At 36.5% G+C, this 21,765-nt stretch overlaps 5 protein-coding genes across 61 annotated transcripts in view; 2 read left to right on the top strand and 3 right to left on the bottom strand.

Moving 5' to 3' along the window:
- Nucleotides 1-2,921, bottom strand: part of Dscam (Down syndrome cell adhesion molecule) — a 60,375-nt gene extending 57,454 nt beyond the window's left edge. For all 50 annotated transcript variants that reach the window (XM_026439945.1, XM_026439917.1, XM_026439914.1 and 47 more), the window contains exons 1-2: nt 2,801-2,921; nt 629-752 (exon numbers count right to left, since the gene is read on the bottom strand). In XM_026439945.1, coding sequence (XP_026295730.1) covers nt 629-716 — 88 coding nt within the window. In that variant the 5' untranslated portion in view covers nt 717-752; nt 2,801-2,921. The remainder of the gene's footprint in view (nt 1-628; nt 753-2,800) is intronic.
- A 489-nt stretch (nt 2,922-3,410) lies between these two features.
- On the top strand, nt 3,411-4,760 carry LOC409115 (probable dolichol-phosphate mannosyltransferase). The gene is made up of 4 exons (XM_392640.7): nt 3,411-3,738; nt 3,866-4,076; nt 4,159-4,349; nt 4,422-4,760. Exons 1-4 carry the CDS (start codon nt 3,599-3,601, stop codon nt 4,639-4,641), a joined length of 762 nt encoding a protein of 253 aa, XP_392640.1. The 5' UTR covers nt 3,411-3,598; the 3' UTR covers nt 4,642-4,760.
- Nucleotides 4,761-5,360: 600 nt separating this feature from the next.
- LOC100578015 (centrosomal protein of 104 kDa) lies at nt 5,361-11,194 on the top strand. Of its 4 annotated transcripts, none has more exons than XM_016911670.2 (16): nt 5,361-5,758; nt 6,641-6,805; nt 7,156-7,367; nt 7,438-7,624; nt 7,687-7,898; nt 7,972-8,179; nt 8,263-8,410; nt 8,473-8,599; nt 8,664-8,887; nt 8,962-9,231; nt 9,405-9,636; nt 9,715-9,893; nt 9,976-10,121; nt 10,204-10,305; nt 10,369-10,494; nt 10,575-11,194. In XM_016911670.2, the coding sequence occupies exons 1-16, from the start codon at nt 5,719-5,721 to the stop codon at nt 10,643-10,645; spliced, it is 2,649 nt and encodes an 882-aa protein (XP_016767159.1). In that variant the 5' UTR covers nt 5,361-5,718; the 3' UTR covers nt 10,646-11,194. The 4 variants fall into 4 exon arrangements, with proteins under 4 accessions (XP_016767159.1, XP_016767158.1, XP_003250982.1 ...); XM_016911669.2 differs by having other exon boundaries at nt 5,362-5,758; nt 10,354-10,494; nt 10,575-11,193; XM_003250934.4 differs by having other exon boundaries at nt 5,366-5,758; nt 9,423-9,636; nt 10,575-11,193.
- A 172-nt stretch (nt 11,195-11,366) lies between these two features.
- LOC411579 (tRNA (cytosine(34)-C(5))-methyltransferase) lies at nt 11,367-14,638 on the bottom strand. The gene is made up of 11 exons (XM_016911672.1): nt 14,479-14,638; nt 13,833-14,312; nt 13,689-13,773; nt 13,457-13,619; nt 13,273-13,380; nt 12,993-13,180; nt 12,779-12,923; nt 12,396-12,707; nt 11,931-12,298; nt 11,657-11,818; nt 11,367-11,578 (listed from the first exon to the last, which is right to left on the bottom strand). Exons 1-11 carry the CDS (start codon nt 14,542-14,544, stop codon nt 11,433-11,435), a joined length of 2,223 nt encoding a protein of 740 aa, XP_016767161.1. The 5' UTR covers nt 14,545-14,638; the 3' UTR covers nt 11,367-11,432.
- Nucleotides 14,639-15,696: 1,058 nt separating this feature from the next.
- On the bottom strand, nt 15,697-21,682 carry LOC725434 (protein artichoke). Of its 5 annotated transcripts, none has more exons than XM_006567196.3 (6): nt 21,105-21,160; nt 19,949-20,562; nt 19,692-19,865; nt 19,460-19,578; nt 19,243-19,389; nt 15,697-19,160 (listed from the first exon to the last, which is right to left on the bottom strand). In XM_006567196.3, exons 1-6 carry the CDS (start codon nt 21,143-21,145, stop codon nt 16,083-16,085), a joined length of 4,173 nt encoding a protein of 1,390 aa, XP_006567259.2. In that variant the 5' UTR covers nt 21,146-21,160; the 3' UTR covers nt 15,697-16,082. The 5 variants fall into 5 exon arrangements, with proteins under 5 accessions (XP_006567259.2, XP_006567260.1, XP_006567261.1 ...); XM_006567197.3 differs by lacking the exon at nt 21,105-21,160 and adding an exon at nt 20,930-21,075; XM_006567198.3 differs by lacking the exon at nt 21,105-21,160 and adding an exon at nt 20,748-20,923.
- Between the last annotated feature and the right edge of the window lie 83 nt (nt 21,683-21,765).

Here is a 21,765-nt window from a genome sequence, read left to right on the forward strand (position 1 = left end):
TCTCGATCTTTTCTTCGGCAGCTGCAGCCCGTGCTCCGTTTCTACCTACTACCTACGCCTCTCGTGTGGACCTTTCACGAGCTCACGGATTCGAAACGAAGAGATCGCATCCGTCCAGCTTCTAGATTTCCCATCTGCCCTATATTACTCCCCAGGGGAACGAAATTCCTTTTTTCGAGCCACAGAGAAAAAGAGAAGACACGAGAATGATGATTCTCTCAGTATCGATCCGCTAAGGGAGCTGTTTTTATTCTATTAATATTAAATCGAGGACGTATCTTTCGAGAAACTAATCTCGAATTTCACGATCAATTCGGATTAATTTCGAGACAATTGCAACATTGACGGGGCAAATTCTTTTTGAAAAGAGCTATACGAAAGATGAGTAACTGCGTCAGCTGCTGACCTCACGGCGCTTTATACGTGTTCGATGCATAGATTAGATGGTCGAGATATAACGCAGCAGCGTATGCTTTCGACCTTATCTTTAATAATAACGCAACCACTTCCACGAACCGAGACATTGTTGCATCACGAGATCGAGATCCATTCTCTCATCCAACGATATCGAATTCACGGTCATCGCTCGTCAAGTGATATTTTTTTTTTTTAAGACTAATTGACTCACCGTTCGTCAATGCAAGAACAGCCAAGAGTAGCATCGTCGTTAGATACGTGGGTATGTTACACCCTCCTCCTGGAGGATCGAGCCACATTCTGATCCTGTCTTCCTTGATCGCACTGATTCTCACCTAATTCCACAGAAAAACACGCAAGCTTGATTTGAATTGAATCGAATTGGCCGAAATCGGTTTCACCAAAGGATTAGAGTCACGTGCACGATCGCAACAGCCACGCCTATATATAGTTACATATATATATGTATAGTATATAGATAAGAGAAAAGGATTAAAAATCTAAAATTTTTTTTTTCCGCCTGGAAAAGGATAGCGTTCATTTCGTACGCGCGCCATCGATGAATTACGTTTTGATTCGAATGACCTTTGCAGTCGGTTCAAGGCCGACTGGTTACCGTTCCTTCATCCATCAACGCGGCGAGATCGCGTCGAATTTTTTCGAGGTCGTCGCGGAGATTGTCATGCGATCGGTGCAAAGCCATTAAAGCGGAAGCGGAACACGTCATCGGTCGTACTTGATAGTTCCCTCTATCTTTACATTCTCATACGACCGATATCTTGCACGTGCGATGCGTATCAAAGAAACGTGTTTTATCTTGGCGGAAATAGAAAAGAAAGAAGCGTGTGCGTGAATGGAGCTTTATTCGAATCTGGGATGAAGATCTTGGAGAAAAAGATTCCTCCGAGCCCTTTTCTCGCCGCGAAATTACGAGGCCGATATTGCGGGGCCTGTGCGCGTCAACGTTTTAAGCAAGTTAAAAAGCGAAGCGGCCGAAAACGAAGAGAAAAGAGAAGAAAAAAGAAAAAAGAAAAAAAAGAAAAAAAAGGAAATCAATGCATGAAAACTGAAAGTGCACGAAGCCTTTAGCATCCGTCGGCTCGTGATAATCCCTGGAACACGTTGTCGCTCGTTTTTCAAAAGCACCGGTGATACAGCGTGCACGTGCTGAATCGTTGATAGCATGTCGGTTAGGTAGGAAGAAGAGAAGCGAACGGGAGAGACGAGAACGACGGAAGAGAAGCAAGAAGAGGGACGGAGAAGAGGAAGAGAGATGGAGAAATGGGATGGAGAAAGGAAGCGAGAGAGAGAGAGAGAGAGAGAAGCACGGAGTAGTGCGGCTCGTCACGGAGCTGCTCCCTCTCGGTGGGTTTATTGATCGCAGGGTGCGGAGCGGACCAATCTACCCCTCGTGCAGCGTACGCCATGCTGGCTGGTATTTGCCCGAACCAGTCCGCTTGCTTGCCAGCCAGCCAGCCCGATTCTCCTCCGTCAACCTTCGCTAAATCTGGAAAACCCACCCCCGCCCCTATAAAACTCGGCATGGCCCACTATCTGGACCAGAAATACTATTCTCGTACTTCTCTTCTTGCCACGAATCTTAACTAAGAGGATGCAGACAGACGCGAAGACAAATTACGAATAAATTAATATCACCGTGTTATTGTTCGTATAATTGATCTTGACGTTAATAGTAATGCGACTACGACCGATAGATCTGGGCCATCCACAATGTCTATCTGACTTCGAGTAAGGTCACCACCCTTGCACGCGACGCGGATAAACTTTTGTCTGATCTTCTTTCGGCAAGCATCTCCAATCCTTTCTTTTTGCGTCGAGAAAATTCGCGAAAAGATGTATCGTTCGCGAACAATAAATATTTCCCAATAATCGTTCGTTGAATCGTTTTGTAAATGGATCGTACGTGGAATCGTTTTTTGTAATTGCAGTGGAAAAGAATCGCGTGCTGCGTCTTTCTCGTGTCTGCGCTTATGATTTTATTTTGTATTTTGGGATGAGACAACCGACTTGTCAGTTCCTTTCGACCCAACAACTCTCCGAGTACATCGACCTAACTTTTACCAAGATACGCCAGCGAGCTGTTGCGATCACGAGTTGTTGCAAGAGAATATTATCGGTATATGAAGCTTTCAATCGGAAACGATCACCCGCGGTAATCACATTCTCTACGTTCACAGAACACATGCACACGCGTACACACCCACGGAAGATTTCGCAAATCCTCGAAAGATTGATTACCGACGAATCTTTTCGAATTCGCCCTCTTTCTTTTGCGATAATCGCACGCAAATTTCAAATAGGCGAATTCGAACGTGACTCACACGTGCAACCTTCTACACAACGTTTTCACCGGTTTACGTACCGACGACACGTCGATCAAATCGAAAAGATACACGCTGACCACACCGGTACAACGAACAGAACGAACACTCTAGGTCCGTAGACGACCGAAGAGTGCGGCGAGGAGCGTCGTTTGCTTCGGGACGGCGGCTGCTCCACGGGATCTTCGAGATCGATGGTGGGGGAATCTACGCCGTGATTCGCTGTTACCTCTCATTGTGGTGGGGACGCCGGTTGGTCGACCTTTGTCGCACGCGACGGAAGCTATACTTTCGCACCAAGTTCTTTAATTCTAATTGTTCTATGTTTATATATTGTCACATTACCAAATTTCACTTTCTTGAAAATATTTTTTCGTGTATAAACGACACAATTTTAATAAACCATTTTTACGCGTGTTTCTGGCGCTTTTTGAATTAAGAAGAAGACTATTTATCACGGAAAAGAGATTTTATAAAATTTGTTATTGGATAAAAGTTTCCATAAAAAAATTTCTATTTGAAAAAAATTGTAATATACGATCAATATTTAAAATTGTTTTATATTTAATTCGATCTTATATAGGATATTCTCCGTTGATAATTGAAATTCTATATACTTCAGACTTTCAAATATTTGAATGATACATACGATTACGATGAATGAAAATCGAAAGTACCGTTTTGTAGTGACGTAAAAGAATACCGGTGAACGGAACGTCATCGAAATATGACTACTTTATTGACAAATTTTCCAAACTCGTGTGAATTATTGCACGAGTTTTGTCAGTGCGACGCTTGATAAGGAAGGATTCGTCCGTCTCTTTGCCACGGTGTCAAACATGATCGAGAGAGAACAGACAAAAAAGGATATAAAAGAATTAACGAAAAATGACAAGTATTCGATTTTACTTCCAACTTATAACGAAATCGAGAATTTACCTATAATTATTTGGCTTATTATCAAGTATATGGATGAGAGGTAACTATCGTGGCAACATAACCTCAAACGTGAATGAAATCATTGCTCCTGAAACGGTGTAATTATACAATTATAAATATGAAATCAAAAAGATTGGTCAGTCAAGTGAAAATATACAACATTCTAGCGATCTGGATTATGAGATAATCGTGATAGACGATGGTTCTCCAGATGGAACATTGGATATGGCCAAACAGCTGCAAAATGTGTACGGTGAGAACAAAATTGTCTTGAGACCAAGAGAAAAAAAACTTGGGCTGGGCACAGCTTATATGCATGGGATTAAACATGCCACAGGAAACTTCATTGTCATTATGGATGCAGATTTGTCTCATCATGTATTTATCTTAATCTTGAAACGCTTTACTTTAAGAATAACATTGAATTTGTTATTTGTTATGTATATTTTTACTTTTATAGCCCAAATTTATACCAAAAATGATAGAACAGCAGAGATATCTCGATCTAGATATTGTTAGTGGCACCAGATATGCACAGGGTGGAGGAGTTTATGGATGGGATTTCAAAAGAAAATTAATAAGTAGAGGAGCAAATTTCTTAACGCAACTTTTGTTGAGACCAGGAGCAAGCGATTTGACAGGAAGTTTTAGGCAAGTAATTTAAAATTAAATTAATACAAATTCCATAATTAATAAATAAACCATGTACTATTAAAATTATAGGTTGTATAAAAAAGATGTACTGGAAAAACTGATACAGTCTTGTATATCAAAAGGATATGTCTTCCAGATGGAAATGATTGTAAGAGCAAGACAATTCAAGTACACTATAGGAGAAGTTCCAATTACGTTTGTCGATCGTCTTTACGGAGAATCGAAATTGGGAGGATCGGAAATTTTCCAATTTGCAAAAGGTCTTCTATATCTTTTCGCCACCACATAATATAATAAACATATTAAAAAAAGAATAACATTCCTCGTGTATAAAAATTACATATGTAAAGAAGAGAAAGTGTATATTATGTTTTTTTTTAAATAAATACTTATAATTTTCTTTATCGATATTACACGATAATTAATTTAACAAATTTAATTTTTTAATTAACAAAGAGCAAATGCGTTGTTGCGAAACGCACGTGTATACATGATACACGTGGTTGTGAATGACGGACAACGGTACACATATAACGATTCTCTAGCATGCGATTCCACCCTCGCCGCACCCTCTGACGTCACACAGCCTCCGTTTATTGATCCATTACGAAATTACAGTCTATATTTCGACTTGAGCAGAATGCAAGACGGTGCCATAATGTGCCACGTACGGGAACTAGCCAAGATGTGAAAAAAAAAAAAAAAAATTCCTACGGTTCTGTAAATTTTCCAATCGCACGCAAATACAATAATAACAAATAAACTTTCGTAATTAATCCATATTACACGTTCTTTTTTTATCTATTCTCTATGAATAAGCAGAAACAATCTTTTTTTTTCTTACAACATAAAATTAACATACGAATATACCCGATAAATATTTTTTATCATCCCCTTCGAAAAATGTCAAAACTATTTTTAAAAAAGATAATCTACGGAATCTACGGTGTGCTTGCTCCCGATCATCAATTTTTTTTCTTTTTTTTTTTTTTTTTTTATTTCCCAATAAAAAAGTGTCTCTTTGCGAAAAGTGTCTCTCTCTCTCTTCGAACGGGGAAAAATGCTCGAGGTGCCGAGATCAGAGTTTCCGTTCGTGGGACGGTGGTGCAGTTATGTCAGTTCTGTCGCAAGCTTCGCCGCGGCCAGACGTGCAAGTGGCGTTGCTTACGCGCCGGGGTGAAACTTGCAAGCTCCCCCTTATCGAGCTTTCAAATGGCTGTGCCTTTTAGATTTTGACATTTTCTTCATCTCCCCTTCTCCTGTTGTACACATTTTTTTTTTATCGTCTCTTTGTATTGTTCAAGTATATATACATATATGTAGTTCCGATACGCCGTTTCCGCCACTAGGAAGTCATCCCCACGACATGCCACGAAAAATCGGATTCAACGTCGTATACGCGACCAGTAAGAGTTGATCAGTTTGTGATTGTGAAATATTGTATATCGAACGACGATAACCTCGACTTGTAACTATATTTCTTCCGATTCTTCCACGATTGGCGAACAATATTGAACAAATATCGCACACAAATACGTAGCGTATACGTGAATGAAGAAATTTTCATCGAAGGATATATAAAAAATATAAGGAATTGTTTCGTGCACGCGAGGCATCGATTTTTTTTTTTTTCCTCTCTTTCTATACGCGGAAAAAGGATTTTTTTCATTTTGAAGTTGCTGTTTTTAAGGGGAAGGGAGAGGGGAAAAAAAAAACGAGTTAACAACAACGAGTCGACACGTGCTTCACCGCATCTCGTTAAAGATTGCACACGTATATCGCTCTCGAGAGCGTAATAGAAACGTAACCGGTGTCCAGTTTTTTTTTTCTTCTTCTTCCTCTTATTCCTCGTACTTTCAAACGATTAAATATTTACAATAACGTCATTACGATACTCTTCGATCACGATTGTAATTTTGATAACCAAGATATCGCGCGACGAATCATATCACATTTTTAATGGTCCATCCGAATATAATTTTCACGACGTTAAAACGATTATCGATTGCGTGGAAATCTTCTCCATTTTTATCCACAATAGAATGCAATCGCGCAAAGTAAGAATTGATTTGAGGGTAAAAACGAGGAAAGAAGAAGAAGAGAACGCGTGCAACGAAGTACAGTTTTTTTTTGTAACAAAAAAATAATATTCTTCGACGAGCTAGAAAAAAATTTAAATATTCACGATAGTTGTGATTCTTTTTTAAAATAATATTTGATTCATTTTTTTTTTTTTTTACATTTAAATTGTAATTTAACGAACGTAAACGAATAATTCATCTTCTCAGGCGAAGAGGACAGGCACTCCTCGTTAGAATTGAACGTCCATGGGCCGACGGTAAGGGGTTGGCAAAGTTCACGAAGATGTACATATCCCCAAGAACTCATTCTACGCCTGCACGGCCCGACGAAGCTTACGAGAATACAAGTGTTGGCTCATCAATATTTAATTCGTAAGTTACAATCATTTCGAACAATCCTTACCTCTCGTCCTTTCATTTGTTATCGCGAAATTCATTCCACGAGATGAATTTAATGGCCACGAATATAGTGGAAAGTTTCATGATTATTCGAGAAAAGCAATTCGAGCGAACAATGAGAATCGAATTAGCACGCTGGAAGCCCGGTTTCCCCGAGGCTAGATCGTTTCTTGCCCTTCTCATTTCACCCTCGTTTCTTATTTTAATACCGTACCAACGTTTTCATTGTTTCCCTTTCTCTTCTTCTTCAAACAATGTATCACAAGAGAGAGAGAGAGAAAGACAGAGTCTAGTTTAGAAAAAATAATGAAAATTGGTTGCAGCTGAAAAACTTGAGATTTGGACTTCGAGAGAGGAGAATGCCTCTGTGACGACGGAGTTTAGCTACCTGGGTTACATCACGTTGTCCGATAACGCCTCGACCATGTACAAAAGCAGAGAGTTGAAGAGCGTTGCTCTCCCGGAAACCGAGGCGGTCTCGCTTAAATTGAGACTTCACAAACCGCACAGTAACGCGCACAATGTTTATCAACAGGTATATCATCGCGACAGTGTATGTCAAAAAGAGACGCAATAATAAAAATTCCGATTTGAAAAATTATTAGGTCGGACTTATCGCTATTAATATCCTCGGCGAGCCTTACGGGCAAGAATTGACCGGGCAAGGAGATGCGCCGTACAATCCGCATTACACGTCCCCCTACGACGATTTGGCGTTCGAGATGTACGTGGACCGCGAGGTTGCCAAAATCATAAGGCAGATGGAAGCGAAAAAGTTGCAGGCTGTGGAGGGTGAGTTAGAGAATTGTACGATTGTTTATATTTTTTTTTTTTATTCGTTTGGATATTTTCAGAGGAGAGATTCGAATACGCTTCGAAGCTGAAAGTGGCGATGGAGAATTTGAGGAAAGCCGGTGAACGTTTGGGAAAATACGAATTGGAGAAGAAATATGCCATAGCGTTGGAAGATTACGACAAGGCGAAGGCGAAAAAAGCACAAGCGCAGCAATACAGGCAGCAAGTTTATCAAAGTTTAGAGGTGCAAGATCTGCTGGAGCTTCAAGGGGTAAATATAATAAAAATTGTTGATGCGAATTTAATTATCCAATCACTTATTTGTTGGTTTGATTGGAGAATAGCCGTTGGAAAAAAATAACAAGTCATCCGTCGAGGGAAAAGAACCTATATCAATAGACACCTGCACCTCGAATACAACCACTGTTCCTGAGGATATCACGTCACCTCCGAGATTGGTAATTCCACCTAATCGCGACGGAGCTATATCGCCGACCGGCCCCGCGCACCAACCACCTGTTTCACCTTTGCATCAAAAACCGAATAGTCCTGGTAAGGTTAATTTCCATGAACGAATTTTAAAACGAGTTGATATTTCGAATTTTCTTTCTTTCTTTTTTTTCTTACTTCAACAGAAGTGACCGATAATCCGACGAACGGTGTGATAGAAAGACAGAATAACTGCAACAAAGGGTCTCTTAGAAGGAAAACGAAATCGGCAGGGCCGACGCTTCGCTCGAGCTACGAAGCTTACGAAGAGAGAACGATTCCTGCTCTAAGACAGTAAGAAAAAAGATGGAAAGTAAAACGTACGTAAAACGTGCGTTCATTAAATTGTATTTCAGTTCTCACACGAACGAATTCACGAGGGAATGCCACATGGATAATTCGGAGACGAAAGTGATATCGAAGTTAAACGACAGAGAGAAAAAGCAAGCTGCCTTACCTATCGCTGTCTTTGGAATGGAAATGGTAATGCAAATTTTCTTACGAACGAGTTAAAATCGATAAATAAAAATTAAAATTTATTTTTCAGGTGGAGAAATTCTATTCGAAACAATTCACGGATAAGGAAGAGGGTCTGATGCAATTGAAAGAAGAATTAAAGACGTTTGATCCAGAAGTTTCGAAACATTCCGCGAATAAAACGGCCAGAGCTGCGATTTTGTTATTACACAGAGCCCTTAGGGACAAAGTTTTCAGTGTATACAGTCTAGCTGCACAATTGATTAGAATTTTTTTTTCAGAATTTGCAACTAGGTAATAAATCTAATATATCTCAATTAGACGCGAAAGATAAATCGCAAATTGTAAATATATTCTTACCATCGTAGGGTATCTTCTACGGAGATTGCGAGAAGTGTGGAAAGATTGCTCCCAGAATTATTGACTAAATCAGGGGATACCACTCCAAGGATTCATAACATGGCAGTCCACACGATACTCAGTATGGCAGATTGTAAATGTGTCCGAGAATTGCACATTATACCAGTGCACTTAACAAGACCTGTCAGCAGTAGCACTCATCAAAGATTGGCGTTGAGTAGGTTAGAAATGGTGGAGCAGTTGATTCTGAGCCATGGAATATCTACTGATAAACAAAGGTGACTCAAAATAATCTTAATAGCTCTTTTATGTTGGATAAACATATTTAAAAGTAACTGCTTGACCACTGCTTGTGACAATTGATACGATCTTGTTATTAGTGAATTGTCACTCGCAGGGGTCCACACTTAACATTTAAACTGAGCCTTTAAAACGCAATTACTCTGATAAGGCATTGTAATTGTTGTAGTGGGCTCACTTGTCGAACATTGTCGGAATTGGGTTCTACGGGATTGCATCATCCGGCGGAAGCAGTGAGAAAAGTTTCGGAAAGAATTCTAGTGTTGGTGTACAAAGTGAATCCTAGATTGGTTCGCAAACAATTGCCTCCTGACGATGATATTACCAGGAGAAATTTATTGTATCGTCAACTTTTTCACGAATTTGATTTGATTGATCTTGAGGTATAGATTTTTTTTAATGAGAAATTAAATATATATATATCATGTTTCCATCGTTTCTTACGTATTAAATATATATAGAGAAAAAAAGAAATAGAAGCCAGTCATAAAACGACGACACCTACACGGACAAAATCAACGGAAAATAACGTGGCAAATTTAACAAAATCTCCTTCGAGGACAAGTCCTGTTGTCAGTACTGGAAGCTCAACAAGTATAACATCTCCGTCCGAGAATAGTGCAGAACATAAAGGTGACAAGTATGTATCGTACTTAATTGAAATGTTTGAAGAAATATATTTTTTTTCTATTTTTTTCTTTTTCTTTTTTTTTTTTTTCTAGAATGTGCATATTTTGTCTTTCGAAAGGACAAGGATATTCCGAAGAAGGATTAAACATTCATTATTGGAGAAGTTGTCCTATGTTAACGAAATGTGAAGCATGTAAGCAAGTGGTGGAAATTTCGTATTTGAACTTACATTTGTTAAGTGAGTATTCTTTTCTTTCAAATTATATTTATTTAATCAATGGTCGCATTCGATTATAAAAAATATTCATCTTATTTTTCAGATGAATGTGATATGAGAAGCAATTACGTAAAATGCGACACATGTAAGCAAGCAATCCATGAAAATTCGTTCGAGGAACATAGAAAAGATAACAAGTGTACAAGTATGCAATTCGATCGTGAACAGGATGATATAAATAAATATATAATAGAATTATTATTTACAGAACCTATCGAAGGCTACGATCGTTGTCCATTATGCTCTACTCTTGTCAATCAAAATAAATGGAGGGAGCATCTGATGGGTGATCATCCCTGTGTGAACAATCCTCGAAATAAATTAGGAAAAAGCTGTAAGTATTTAGTTAATTATTTAAGTATTTATTAAATATATATAATGCATCAATGAATGCGAAATTCATTTCATTTATAGGTTCAAAATCTCCATCAAATTCTCAGAACCTTAGTGGGAAAATAACCACACCAACTAATAAAGATTACTAGCGTCAACCATCAACTTCGAGTCTTTCGGAGTTTAAAAAATTTTAGAGAAGATTTTTCTTTTGTTTTTTTTTTTATAGTTTATCTGTATGTTATGGGCTACCCAACATTTTTCATATTTATACTTATATTTAAATGTTTTTTATAGAAAAACCCGTCCTTTATTAGTAGAAATCTCTATGTTAAACAAATTTTGAATCCTCTTAATCTAGAATCTAATAATCTTGTTATCAACTAAATTTGAGAATGAAAATCTAACGCATAATGTAATTTAAAACGAATATCAACAAGACGTACAATAGATATTCATCTTTTCCAACTTTAATATACAGTAGACGCAAAACGTTCAATACGATTTAATAACATATTGTTGAATACTATGGCAATAGCCATTTCAGAATTAATGATTCCTCTATATCCGGCCATATTTATAACAATATTTGTACTATAATCAGTGAAATATTTTGAGTGGCCGAAAATAATAATAAAAAAAGTAAAAAATATTTGTCGCTCAAACTATAAAAATACATGTAATTTCATAAATTATTTCATAGAAAACGATTAGTAAAACGACAAATTTCCCATTAATTAATAATAGTTGCTTTTTTATCTTATAAAAATGTTTTATTTCATTTCTACAAGATATACATGTATTAAATAATATCCGTCATCTTGTCAAGGGTATCATTATTAAATTTTAAGTCAAATGAAAATTTTTTACTTATTCTTGCAACGTATTAAAATTGATATCTCAAAGGAAATTAAAGGAACCTCATTTTATATTATAAAATTATGTGTCATCTTTTAATTCGTTTGAAGTTTCTAACGTATCGTTTTTCTTTAAATTATTGTCCGCTTCGTTAACATCATTACAAATTTCATTATCCAACTCTTCGGCAGCAGCAGAAGCACGATTTTCTTTGAATTTATTTTTTTCTGAAATAACAATTCCAAATAATATTTTAAATCTACAAATATATATTTGATATATATTTCTAGAAAAAAAATACATACCAAATTTCGAACAATCAGCTCCTAATAGACGTAAATAATGAATTGCATCATGTATAGGAACATATGCTCTCAAAGACATTGTACCTCGCCATCCTACCATTTGTAGCTTTAATGGATTTTCTGTTCCTTCTTCTTCGTACATAAGTATACAACTTCCAGTTGCTAAGATAATATATACGAATGAATATTTAGGAATAAAATTAGAAATAATAAAAAATTACAATTAATGATAAAATTTACAATTAATATTTAGTTCAATGATAAAAAATGTTACCAAAGTTTTGTAACCGTTCTTGCGTTTCTGGATTAAGCTTCACAATTTCAGGTGGTGTATTTGGATTATTGTTTTGTAATAACATTATCAGATCATCTTTAGATATTCTGATTTTTCTACTATTACCAATATACTTAATAATAATTTGTATTCCCTCTTGTGCAAGTCGAAATGGACAATCCATATTCTTATTATCACAACGTACAAATGATTTAACACCAGTATTTATCAATTTTATTTGATCTTCATTAGACAATACAACATTACGTATTTCAGGTGATGTATAATAAATATTTTTTTTCTTTCTACCAATACACCGTACCAACAAACACCGAGGATCCAAATCGTCAGATATATCGTAAAATTTTCTGAAAATTTTTTTTCGATATTAAGAATCAATTAATAATAATAAATAAAACTAATAATAATTAATAAATAAAACATTATAAAAAAATGTTCATTTACTTAATGGATAACCACACATCTTCATCCTCTTTAAAATAAACAAATGGATCTTCTTTAAATCCAGAAGCAATTCTTCTACGTTTTTGTTTAGCAATTCGTAACCTATTCATTTCATCAAACGTTTTGGTAGCATGAACATTTTTCTTTGCTTCTTCTTCTAAGCTTAATTCATTATTACTCTCTTGACAATTAGAATTCTCAGTTGATTCGTCTTTAATATGTGATGCACGTTCCCAAGGTAAATGATTTACCTTTTCCAAAACAGCCACAAAAAAACCTCCTGTATCTTGATGATGTGGTAATATTCTCATACTGTATCATTGAAAATTTATTATCATGCGTTTAAATCAAAAAAATTAATAAGAAAATTTATTTCTATGTACCATCTTTCAAAATGAAATTTAGCTGCATCCTCAGGTTTTGGTGGAAACATTTTCGGACGAACTTGCGTTTGCCATTGTTCAGGTACATCTTCCCATGATTCGTAATATTGTAAATCTTTTGATGCTGGTAACCAATGTGATATACCTAAAAAAATGTTCATTAATTTTTTTAGAAAAAAAGAAATTTTGCAATGTAATATATAATACACAATACCTGGATCACATACTAATCCAGGTACTAAATGTCTGCAATCAACTAGTTGCACAGAATCTTGTGTTTCGACAAGAATCCTGTGAAGTACAGCTTCATTTTCTATTGGATTTAGCGAACAAGTGGAATATACCATTTTTCCTCCAACTGTTAAAAGTTCTAAACCTCTTCTTACTATTCTAAATTGAATCCTTTAAATTCAAAGATATAAATTATTTTTATCTATTGAATTATCATAACTATTATATTAATATAAATACAAATCATGTAAAATAATATTTACCCATGAAGATTGTTACCATTTGCTGGACTCCATTTACACCAAATATCTGGATTTTTCCTCATTGTGCCATCACCACTACATGGTACATCAGCAAGTATTCTATCAAATCTGTAACAAAATATAAAAATCATTATTAAAATCTTTAATGAAAATAAAAATATTTTATTTCTTGTAATTTACTGACTTTAATAGTTCTTTTGTACCATCTGGTTTAGTAGTAGTAAAATTAGGCAATATTGTGGCATCATGATTTGTAATTAAAACAATTGGACTGTTTAATCTTTTCGATTGATGTACAAGCATGTAACATCGATTATTATCAAGATCATTGGCTATTACAAAACCTTCTGTAAAAAATAAAGATAAATGAAATTTGCATCATTTGTTTATAAATATTTTAAATTTCATTTCAGTACCTGGAAGTGAATTTCCTTCTTCAGTATGTATCATTTCAATAAGTTGAGCTGTTTTTGATCCTGGTGCTGCACACATATCTAAAACCTATATAAAATTATTTCTTTTTAAGTTCAAAATTAAATTTATAATAATATTAAAATTACCTTATGGGATGGTTTTACATCTAATACCAAAGGTGGTACCATACTAACTACTTCCTGTCTACTAATATTTCCACTTTCTGTTTCAACAATTAAAAAATTATGTAATTTAAAATAAGTTTCAGATCTTCTAATATCTTTTCTAGTTAATTGTAATTGCCAAGCTAATCCATCAGGATAAAATGGCAAACAATGTAATATATCCTTAGTCTCCTCATTATTTTTAGAATCATCTTCCATATGCATATTTAAAATTTCCTTAAAAAAATCTCCTTTAATAGTTTCCATTAATGCTTTAGCTTCTACTTTTGACCCTGTAATTCTAAATGCTACTGGAAGATTCTTTCTCATAGTATTGATAAAAGAATCCCATTGTTCTTCAGGAACAATTTTTTGAGTTTTGTAATAATTTTCAAAATCCTTATTTTCCCTGATAATATCTGCATAATTATGACGTGGTGTAATATCCCATTCATCCTTTTTCTGTATAATTCATAAAAAATTTATGTATTATTATATATATAAACAAATTTTTTTAATAATTAAATTTATTTTTAATATGTATACTATTAATGAACGCTGTATATAATAATAAACATAACCGTAAATTGTAACCGGTATTATTTTTTTCAACAATTAATGTTTGTACCTTTTGTTTTTCACGACGTTTTTCTGCGAAATTTTTTTTTTGCTTATGTTTTCGGTTTCTTGCCATTGTTGTATCTAGAAAAACTATATAATATCAGTCACTCAATCACTTAACACGTGTTCCCTAAGTAGCAACAAATAATGACAAGATTACTGCCACGAACAATATATAGAATAGATTTATCACTCAATATTTTTTATCCCACATCTTAAAGAAGTTCTAAAACCATTTAAAGTTCTTTTATCATTTTAATATTTGTAATGTTACTGATTCGATTTAGAATAATTGTAATAATAATTAAAATTGAAGCTAAATTTGAATATCATATAAAGAATTTTAAAAATTGTTTATTTTACATCATATTTTATATATTTATATAAATTTTATGTTTTCATATTTCATTAATATATTTTATATGACTATTTTGTATTTTTATATTTTCCATTTATAGTTTAAATATATTTTCATATCTTTATATTTTTTATCTGCTTTTTTGTCATTTTTTCTTTCGATAAATTTCTTTTTCCATGATTTTTGACACATCATTCTGTCATTTTTTTATTTGAATATATTTATAAATTACTCTATAATAATCTTTTCAAACAATCTAACATTATGCAATTTTTTATTACGTTTATTCTTTTTATATTACAAATTTCTAAATAAGGACATTCGGCTGATAAATTAAATATCTATCAAAAAGTTTTGGAAATTAGCGCCATCTCGCGTTTGAATTATCGAAATTCCGACTTGTTACTAGGATAGCAGAATATGCAAGGAAGTATTCCAAGTCATAAACAAGGAAAGTAACATTGTGTGAAAAGAATAAACAGAATCTTCATTATTTCGAGAACTATTATTAATGAAAAATTCATTAATAATTTATTTTCTACTAAAAGTTAACATTTTTGAAATTATATTTTGAAACTTCAGGCAAGTTTCTTGTAACTTTAATATAAAATTCGATTCAATTATTAACTATTAATACTTCATTCTAACGTATCGATGATGTAATATTGAAAATTTGTTAACTATTCGTTTTCTTCTGAAAATTTCAGTACTTTTAAAGTTTCATTTTAAAGTTAAAATTTCAATTTCTCATATCACAATCTTAAAAATCTTAAATCTAATAATTCTTGAATACAATTATAAATGCACAAATTTTCAATTTTAAAATTATTGTTTTAATAAATATATGTCTTTTTCTCTCAAGATGATAGATATAAATACAAGCAACAAATGAACAGTAGATATATTAAAGTATATAATTTATATGATTTATATAAAATATACATATAAATTCATAACTAAGAATATCAGTGTGAATATACGCACACATTTATAAAATATCTAAAATATATATAACATGTTTTGTATACGAGGTTACGCACATGCGCTGAGCATATGTGAGTATTTTGTATATAAGTACTTATTTGTTAGTCGTTAAATGACAATCATTGACGAATGTTTGATGAATGAACGTGAATACGTCAACAGAACACATTGTTGACAGAATATGATCGAGTAAACTATGAGGTATATGTGTGTATGGAAATAGTGGAAATATAAGGTAGAAAGGTAAGGAAAGGTAAATATCTTACAGGTTATCTGTCGCACTTGGCATCGGTTGAGCAGGCAATGTAAATAGGTAAAGAAGAGCCATCGCAGTATCCGTAAAATTGTTGCGCTGGCAATTGGGACTGCGATTGTGGTTGAGTTTGCGCTAAAAGAGTGTGCATAAGGTGCACTGGTGGTTGAACCAAAGGCATCATTTGATGCGACATGGTTGGAATACAAGGGGCTATCGCGTTATTTCCACGATCTAACGTGGATTCGTTATACGATCCGAGATAAAGCTCGTGATTGATCTTGCCCGAATAGGCGCTAGCGGGCCTAACCATCGAGGCATCGGGAATACTGCTAGTCGCTGCCGCTACAGCTAAACGCGTCTGATCGATTCGATTGGAGGACCATCTGAAACGGCACACGCAGATTACGATTACGATCAATGCTATAAATGCGACAACTCCTCCTACAATACCGATAATCAGTGTGTCGTCAGTGCCGGTGGAAGATCCGGCTGGCGAGGAAGTGGCGTGATCGTTATTAAAATGTTTATTGCGATCGCCGTTTTGTACCGCAGGCGCTACTGTCCAAATAATCTCGGGTTCCGAAAATGTCGATCTGACCGTAGTGGAAGGGGAAGACGAGGCAATGTGAACGTGATTAGTTGAGGTGTTGTCGTCGACAAGCTCGTCAACGGAGGTATAAGAGATGAAGTCACATGACAATCGATGTTCGGCGAGACTAGTGAGCGACGAGCCAATCAGATTGGCAGGAGCGGAACAGAGAACGAGATTCGAAGGATCGTCATTACCGACCGTTTTCAACCATTTCCACAGATGTCTCGCGTCGCAATTACAATCAATCGGATTGTATCGGAGCCCCTTTATCTTCACCGAACCGGTTCGTTCGTCAAGCGCAGAAAGAAATTGGCCGGATAGAGTGGTAAATTTGCTACCAGAGATATCGAGTTCCAATTCGGTCGAACGTGGTACCGGAAAGAAAAGAGCGGCAGGCATCGAGTCGACGGAAGTGTTTTTGAGACCGAACACTAGCTTAGGTCCTCTGACACCGACCAACGAACTGGACAAAATACTTCTGAGCCTGTCCCCTCGTAAAATCACCTCCTTGAGCCGGGGATGCGACCGTATCGATAGTTGTTCATTGCTTATCGATGAATCCTTGATCTCGATGTCCAACAGTTCCAAATTATTCATTCCTTTCAGAATTCCTTGAACGTCGAAATAACCTAATTTTGGATAATCGTAGGCTATCAAGGAACGAAGCTTTCCGAACAATTTGAATGCATTCCGCTCGATTCTCGTACAATTCTGCAGACTGGACATTTTCAAGAAACGTAAACTCGTCAAGCTATTGAAACTGGTTTCGTTGACAATCTTCACGTGATTGTTGGATACGTCCAGCCAGCGGAGGGCAGGTAACGCTTGAAACGTTTGATTCATGTTCGAAAAATCCGACAATCTGTTCCTCGAGACGTCCAACGTTTCGAGCATTGTAGCGCGTTCAAGGGTGGTTGCTTTGAGCTCGGTCAAGTCGTTCCTGGAGAGATTGAGCCGCTTCAAGAAAGGTGTCTCGAGTCTGACCGTCAGACGGTTGATCCCAGTATTTGCCAAGTTCAACGATCGAAGAATCTTCGCTTCTCCCAGTATTCCCTTGATCGCGTTCGCGCTCAACGGATTATCCGATAGATCCAATTCCTTCACATTGCTGGCAACCTCCTGGCTAAACAACTCGACCATTTTATTTCGAGCAAGGTTCAAGCTGGAAAGTGAGGCGGTCTGTCGTTGCAAAGATCTAATCGGAATTTCATTTAATCGGTTCCCAGACAAATCGATACTCTCTACGGAGCGAACTCTCGTTGGATCGAATATCGTTTCTGGAAGTGAATTCAAACGATTGTTCCGAAGGTTGAGGTGTTCCAAACGGAGCAGGCCCTCCATCGTTCTTTCGCTCAGAGCCTCGATTTCGTTCCCTGACAAATCGAGCAATTGTAATTGCGTGGAATTATGGAAAGCGAGCTCGTTGAGCGACTCGATCCGGTTCGCTGCGAGGTTCAACGTTCGAAGCCGAATGAGTTGAGAGAAGGAAAACTCGTCGACGGATCTCAACTCGTTCCCCGATAGATTTAACCATTCGAGAAATTGCAACGGTTTCAAATAGTCGCTTGGAAAGTGGAGAAATCGGTTGTCGGAGAGATCAAGCTCCCTTAATCTCGGATGAATGGCGAAAGCGGTCGGCGACAATCTGTCTATTCGGTTCGAGGATAGATCGAGATACTCCAATCCGGTTCCGGTGTCGAAGTGCTCCCCGGAAAACGAAGCCAACCTGTTGCCCCGTAAATTTAACTCGTACAGATTGGTCAACCCCACGAAAGCCTCGTTCTCTACACGCTCGATAAGATTCCCGGACAAATCGATCCTCGATAGATTGACCAGCCGATCGAACGTGGCCCTCTCGATTCTTTCCAACCGATTTCCAGCGATCGATATCCTCTCGAGGGAGTCGAGATTTCGAAACAGAATAGAGGGCAGCACGTTTAAATCTGTACGGGATATGTCGAGATCGATCACGGAGGACGGGAATACGGGTGGGAAACCGCCGTAGAGAGGATTCGAGCTTAGATTCAGATATCGTACCCTTTCCAGATAATCGAACGTTTCTGGGGGGATTCGGGTTAACCGGTTCCCGGACAAATCGAGGGAGATCAATCGTCTGAGGGGAAGTTGGCCAATCGTGGTCAATCTATTCGAGGACACGTCCAATTCGAGCAACGTCTCTTCCAATCCGGCAAACGTATCGCGTGTTATCCTCGACAACATGTTGCCGGACAACTCGATCCTCGTCAACTCTTGAAAATCTTGGAACAATCCAGCGGGTATTTCTCGAACCAGATTCCGTGTGAGGGCCAACGTTGCGAGGGTCGAGGCTGTCGCTTCGATCAACTCGATCGGGAGGGCGGCAACTCGATTGAACTCCAAGTGTAGATGAGTCAAAGATGGTAATTTTGTCAAAGCGGTAGCTGGTACCAGCAAGATGTTGTTGTCTTGCAACGACAACCATTTCAATTTCTTCAAACCATTGAACGATGATTCCTCGATCTGTAAAAATGAAATTAAACGTTCTTTCTTTTTTTTTTTTTTTTTTTTTTTTCACTCTTTTTCATCATTCTTACTCGCATACCGTGCGTAACGCGTTCAGACTCAAATCGAGCCTGGTCAATTCTGATAATTTCGAAAATGTATTGAAACCTAGCCGTCCAATGTTATTTCGGCTAAGATCCAGCACCTGAAGCTCCCCTAAAGTTGATAAATGCCCATGCTCGATCTCCTAGAATGAAAATCATGATTTTCTTCTCCAGAACAAACTTGTCTCCAGGAAATGTAAATCAATCGCTTACATCGATCAAATTGTTCGATACATTGAGAAATTTCAATTCCGTTAAATGTCTTAAAGCGTCACTTGGAAATTCTCGCAGAAAATTTGTCGACAGATCCAACTGCAATAAATTGTAAGCACCTAAAAGTAATCGTTATTCTATAATTTTTTTTATCAATTCTTATAAATATTAAATTTATTTCTTCCTTTATCTTTTCTTCTTTCTAATTTTTTTTAATAAATAGATCACGTACCTTTAAAAACGTCACTGTTAAACCGGCTAAGATCGTTGCGAGAAATATTCAACAAAAATAATTGCTCGAGACCCAAAAGTGCTCCATCCTCCATATGAGACAATTCGTTCTCGCTTAAATCCAATCTTAACAGGGATTCGCCTAGCATCAACAAAGCGGCGCGCGGAAGCGATCCTAAAAAAAGAAATATGAGAAAGAATCGTCAAATTCGTTCATTCGAATCGTTTTTATTGTTTTTTTTCTTTTTTTTTGCCCACCAATATTGTTTCCAGAAAGAGAAAGTACTCTGAGAGACTTGGGTCCTTTTAATGACATCGTCGGTATCGTCGTCAAGTTATTGCCATCTAAATAAAGCTGTTCCAGATTCTCGCATCCTTTGAAGATCCCCTCCTCCAAACTTCGAAGACCGTTTCTGGACAAATCGAGCAGCCTCAACTCTTTCATACCGTGGAACTCGTTACTCGAGAATATGGGATTTAGATTGTCGCCCAAAAAGTTGTCGGCGAGTCTTAATTCCTCCAATTGCGTCTGCGCTTGAAGCGATCGGCCCATCAATTTGTAAATCGAATTGTCGGACAGATCGAGCTTCTTTAAACTTAAACCGGAATTGAGCAGATCTTCCGGCAAATTTTGATATCCGCTGTTCCTCTGACTCATGGAAACGATCGGTTGCCCCTTCAAACTGTCCGTGGCACTCCGCGTGAACACCACTTGATCGCAGTTCATCTCGATCGATCGGCTGTACTCCGTTGACACGGAACATTTGCACGGGATATGTAAATCCCGTTTCAACTCGACGCACGGTATCCATTTCGTTTCTCTTGCGAGAACGATGTTAAAAAATGGGCAAATAATTATCGCCAGACAGTACCTGAAAACGATATATTCGTTACTGATCATGTTTATTTGTTTATTTATTTTTCTTTTCATTTATTCGCACGAAAAAAAAAGGACGAAAAAATCGAAACGAGCAACGAGTAACGTGAAAAAAAAAAACAAGAAGAGAAAGAATGAGAAAGCGAAGCGGTTGCAGAGGCGAGAGTATAGTATATCTACATATAACGGTGATTTCGTTTTCCGTTTTAGTCAAACCCGAATACTGGTCGCATACTGGTACTGATGATGCAACAAGTTCGATCTGAATTGTGTGCGAACGGATAACGCACGAGATTTGATCTCGACATTTGAATAATCATTAAAAAAATGAAATTCGAACACGTAGCACGAATCAAAGTTACCACGTCGACCACATCGCGCGCGATTACGCGCAAAGAAGAACAGGTTTAAAGATGAAACGAGTCGAGAAGGCGCGCGACCTCGAAGGAATTTTATGCGTCAGGTTCTTCGTCACAACTATGTGGTCCGACTAGATTAATACGCGACACAATTCTTCACTTGCTCTCATCTACTCACTTCTGCTTATTTCCACTCGTTTTCCATTCAGGAAGGATCATTCGGGTTTTGTTTAGCACATTATATATATATATATATTATCGCGTGTAAGAGTAAACGAAATTTACCAATTTCATCTTCGTAAATTTGTCTTTCGTTATATTAGTGATTAGTGTATTAACAAAATCGTAAGATCTTGAGAAAAAAGTATATCGTAGAGTTATATTTCTTTGCCGAAAGGGCAACTTACGTTCTTATCATATTCATTATTTTCCACCTTATTGACATTTATCCGAATAAAAACATCACCATTCAAATGCGATTAGTTAAATTGTTTAAAGTCGATTGAATCACTAACAATCCCGCTTCATCGTTTAACTATATAACCACGGCCGTCTAATTAGCCGGGTTTTTTTTTTTTTTTTTCTTTCTTGAAATTCACTCGCGTTCGTTTAAAAATCGAATGAACATTGATTTATTGTATCAATTATTCTATTCTATCAATTTCTTGTGCTTTAAATTTTCGCATGATTCAACTTGTCTCGACTGTATTTTCTTGATCTCAAAAGAAACAAAGTGGAAGGTATCGCGATCGAATCGATTAAAATATTAAAATATAAATTATCAAGAAATTAAAAATACAAGTATGATATTAAACTCTTTCAAAAATGAAAAATTGCAA

The sequence above is a fragment of the Apis mellifera genome, linkage group LG4 (assembly GCF_003254395.2).
Source record: "Apis mellifera strain DH4 linkage group LG4, Amel_HAv3.1, whole genome shotgun sequence".
NCBI lineage: Eukaryota > Metazoa > Arthropoda > Insecta > Hymenoptera > Apidae > Apis > Apis mellifera.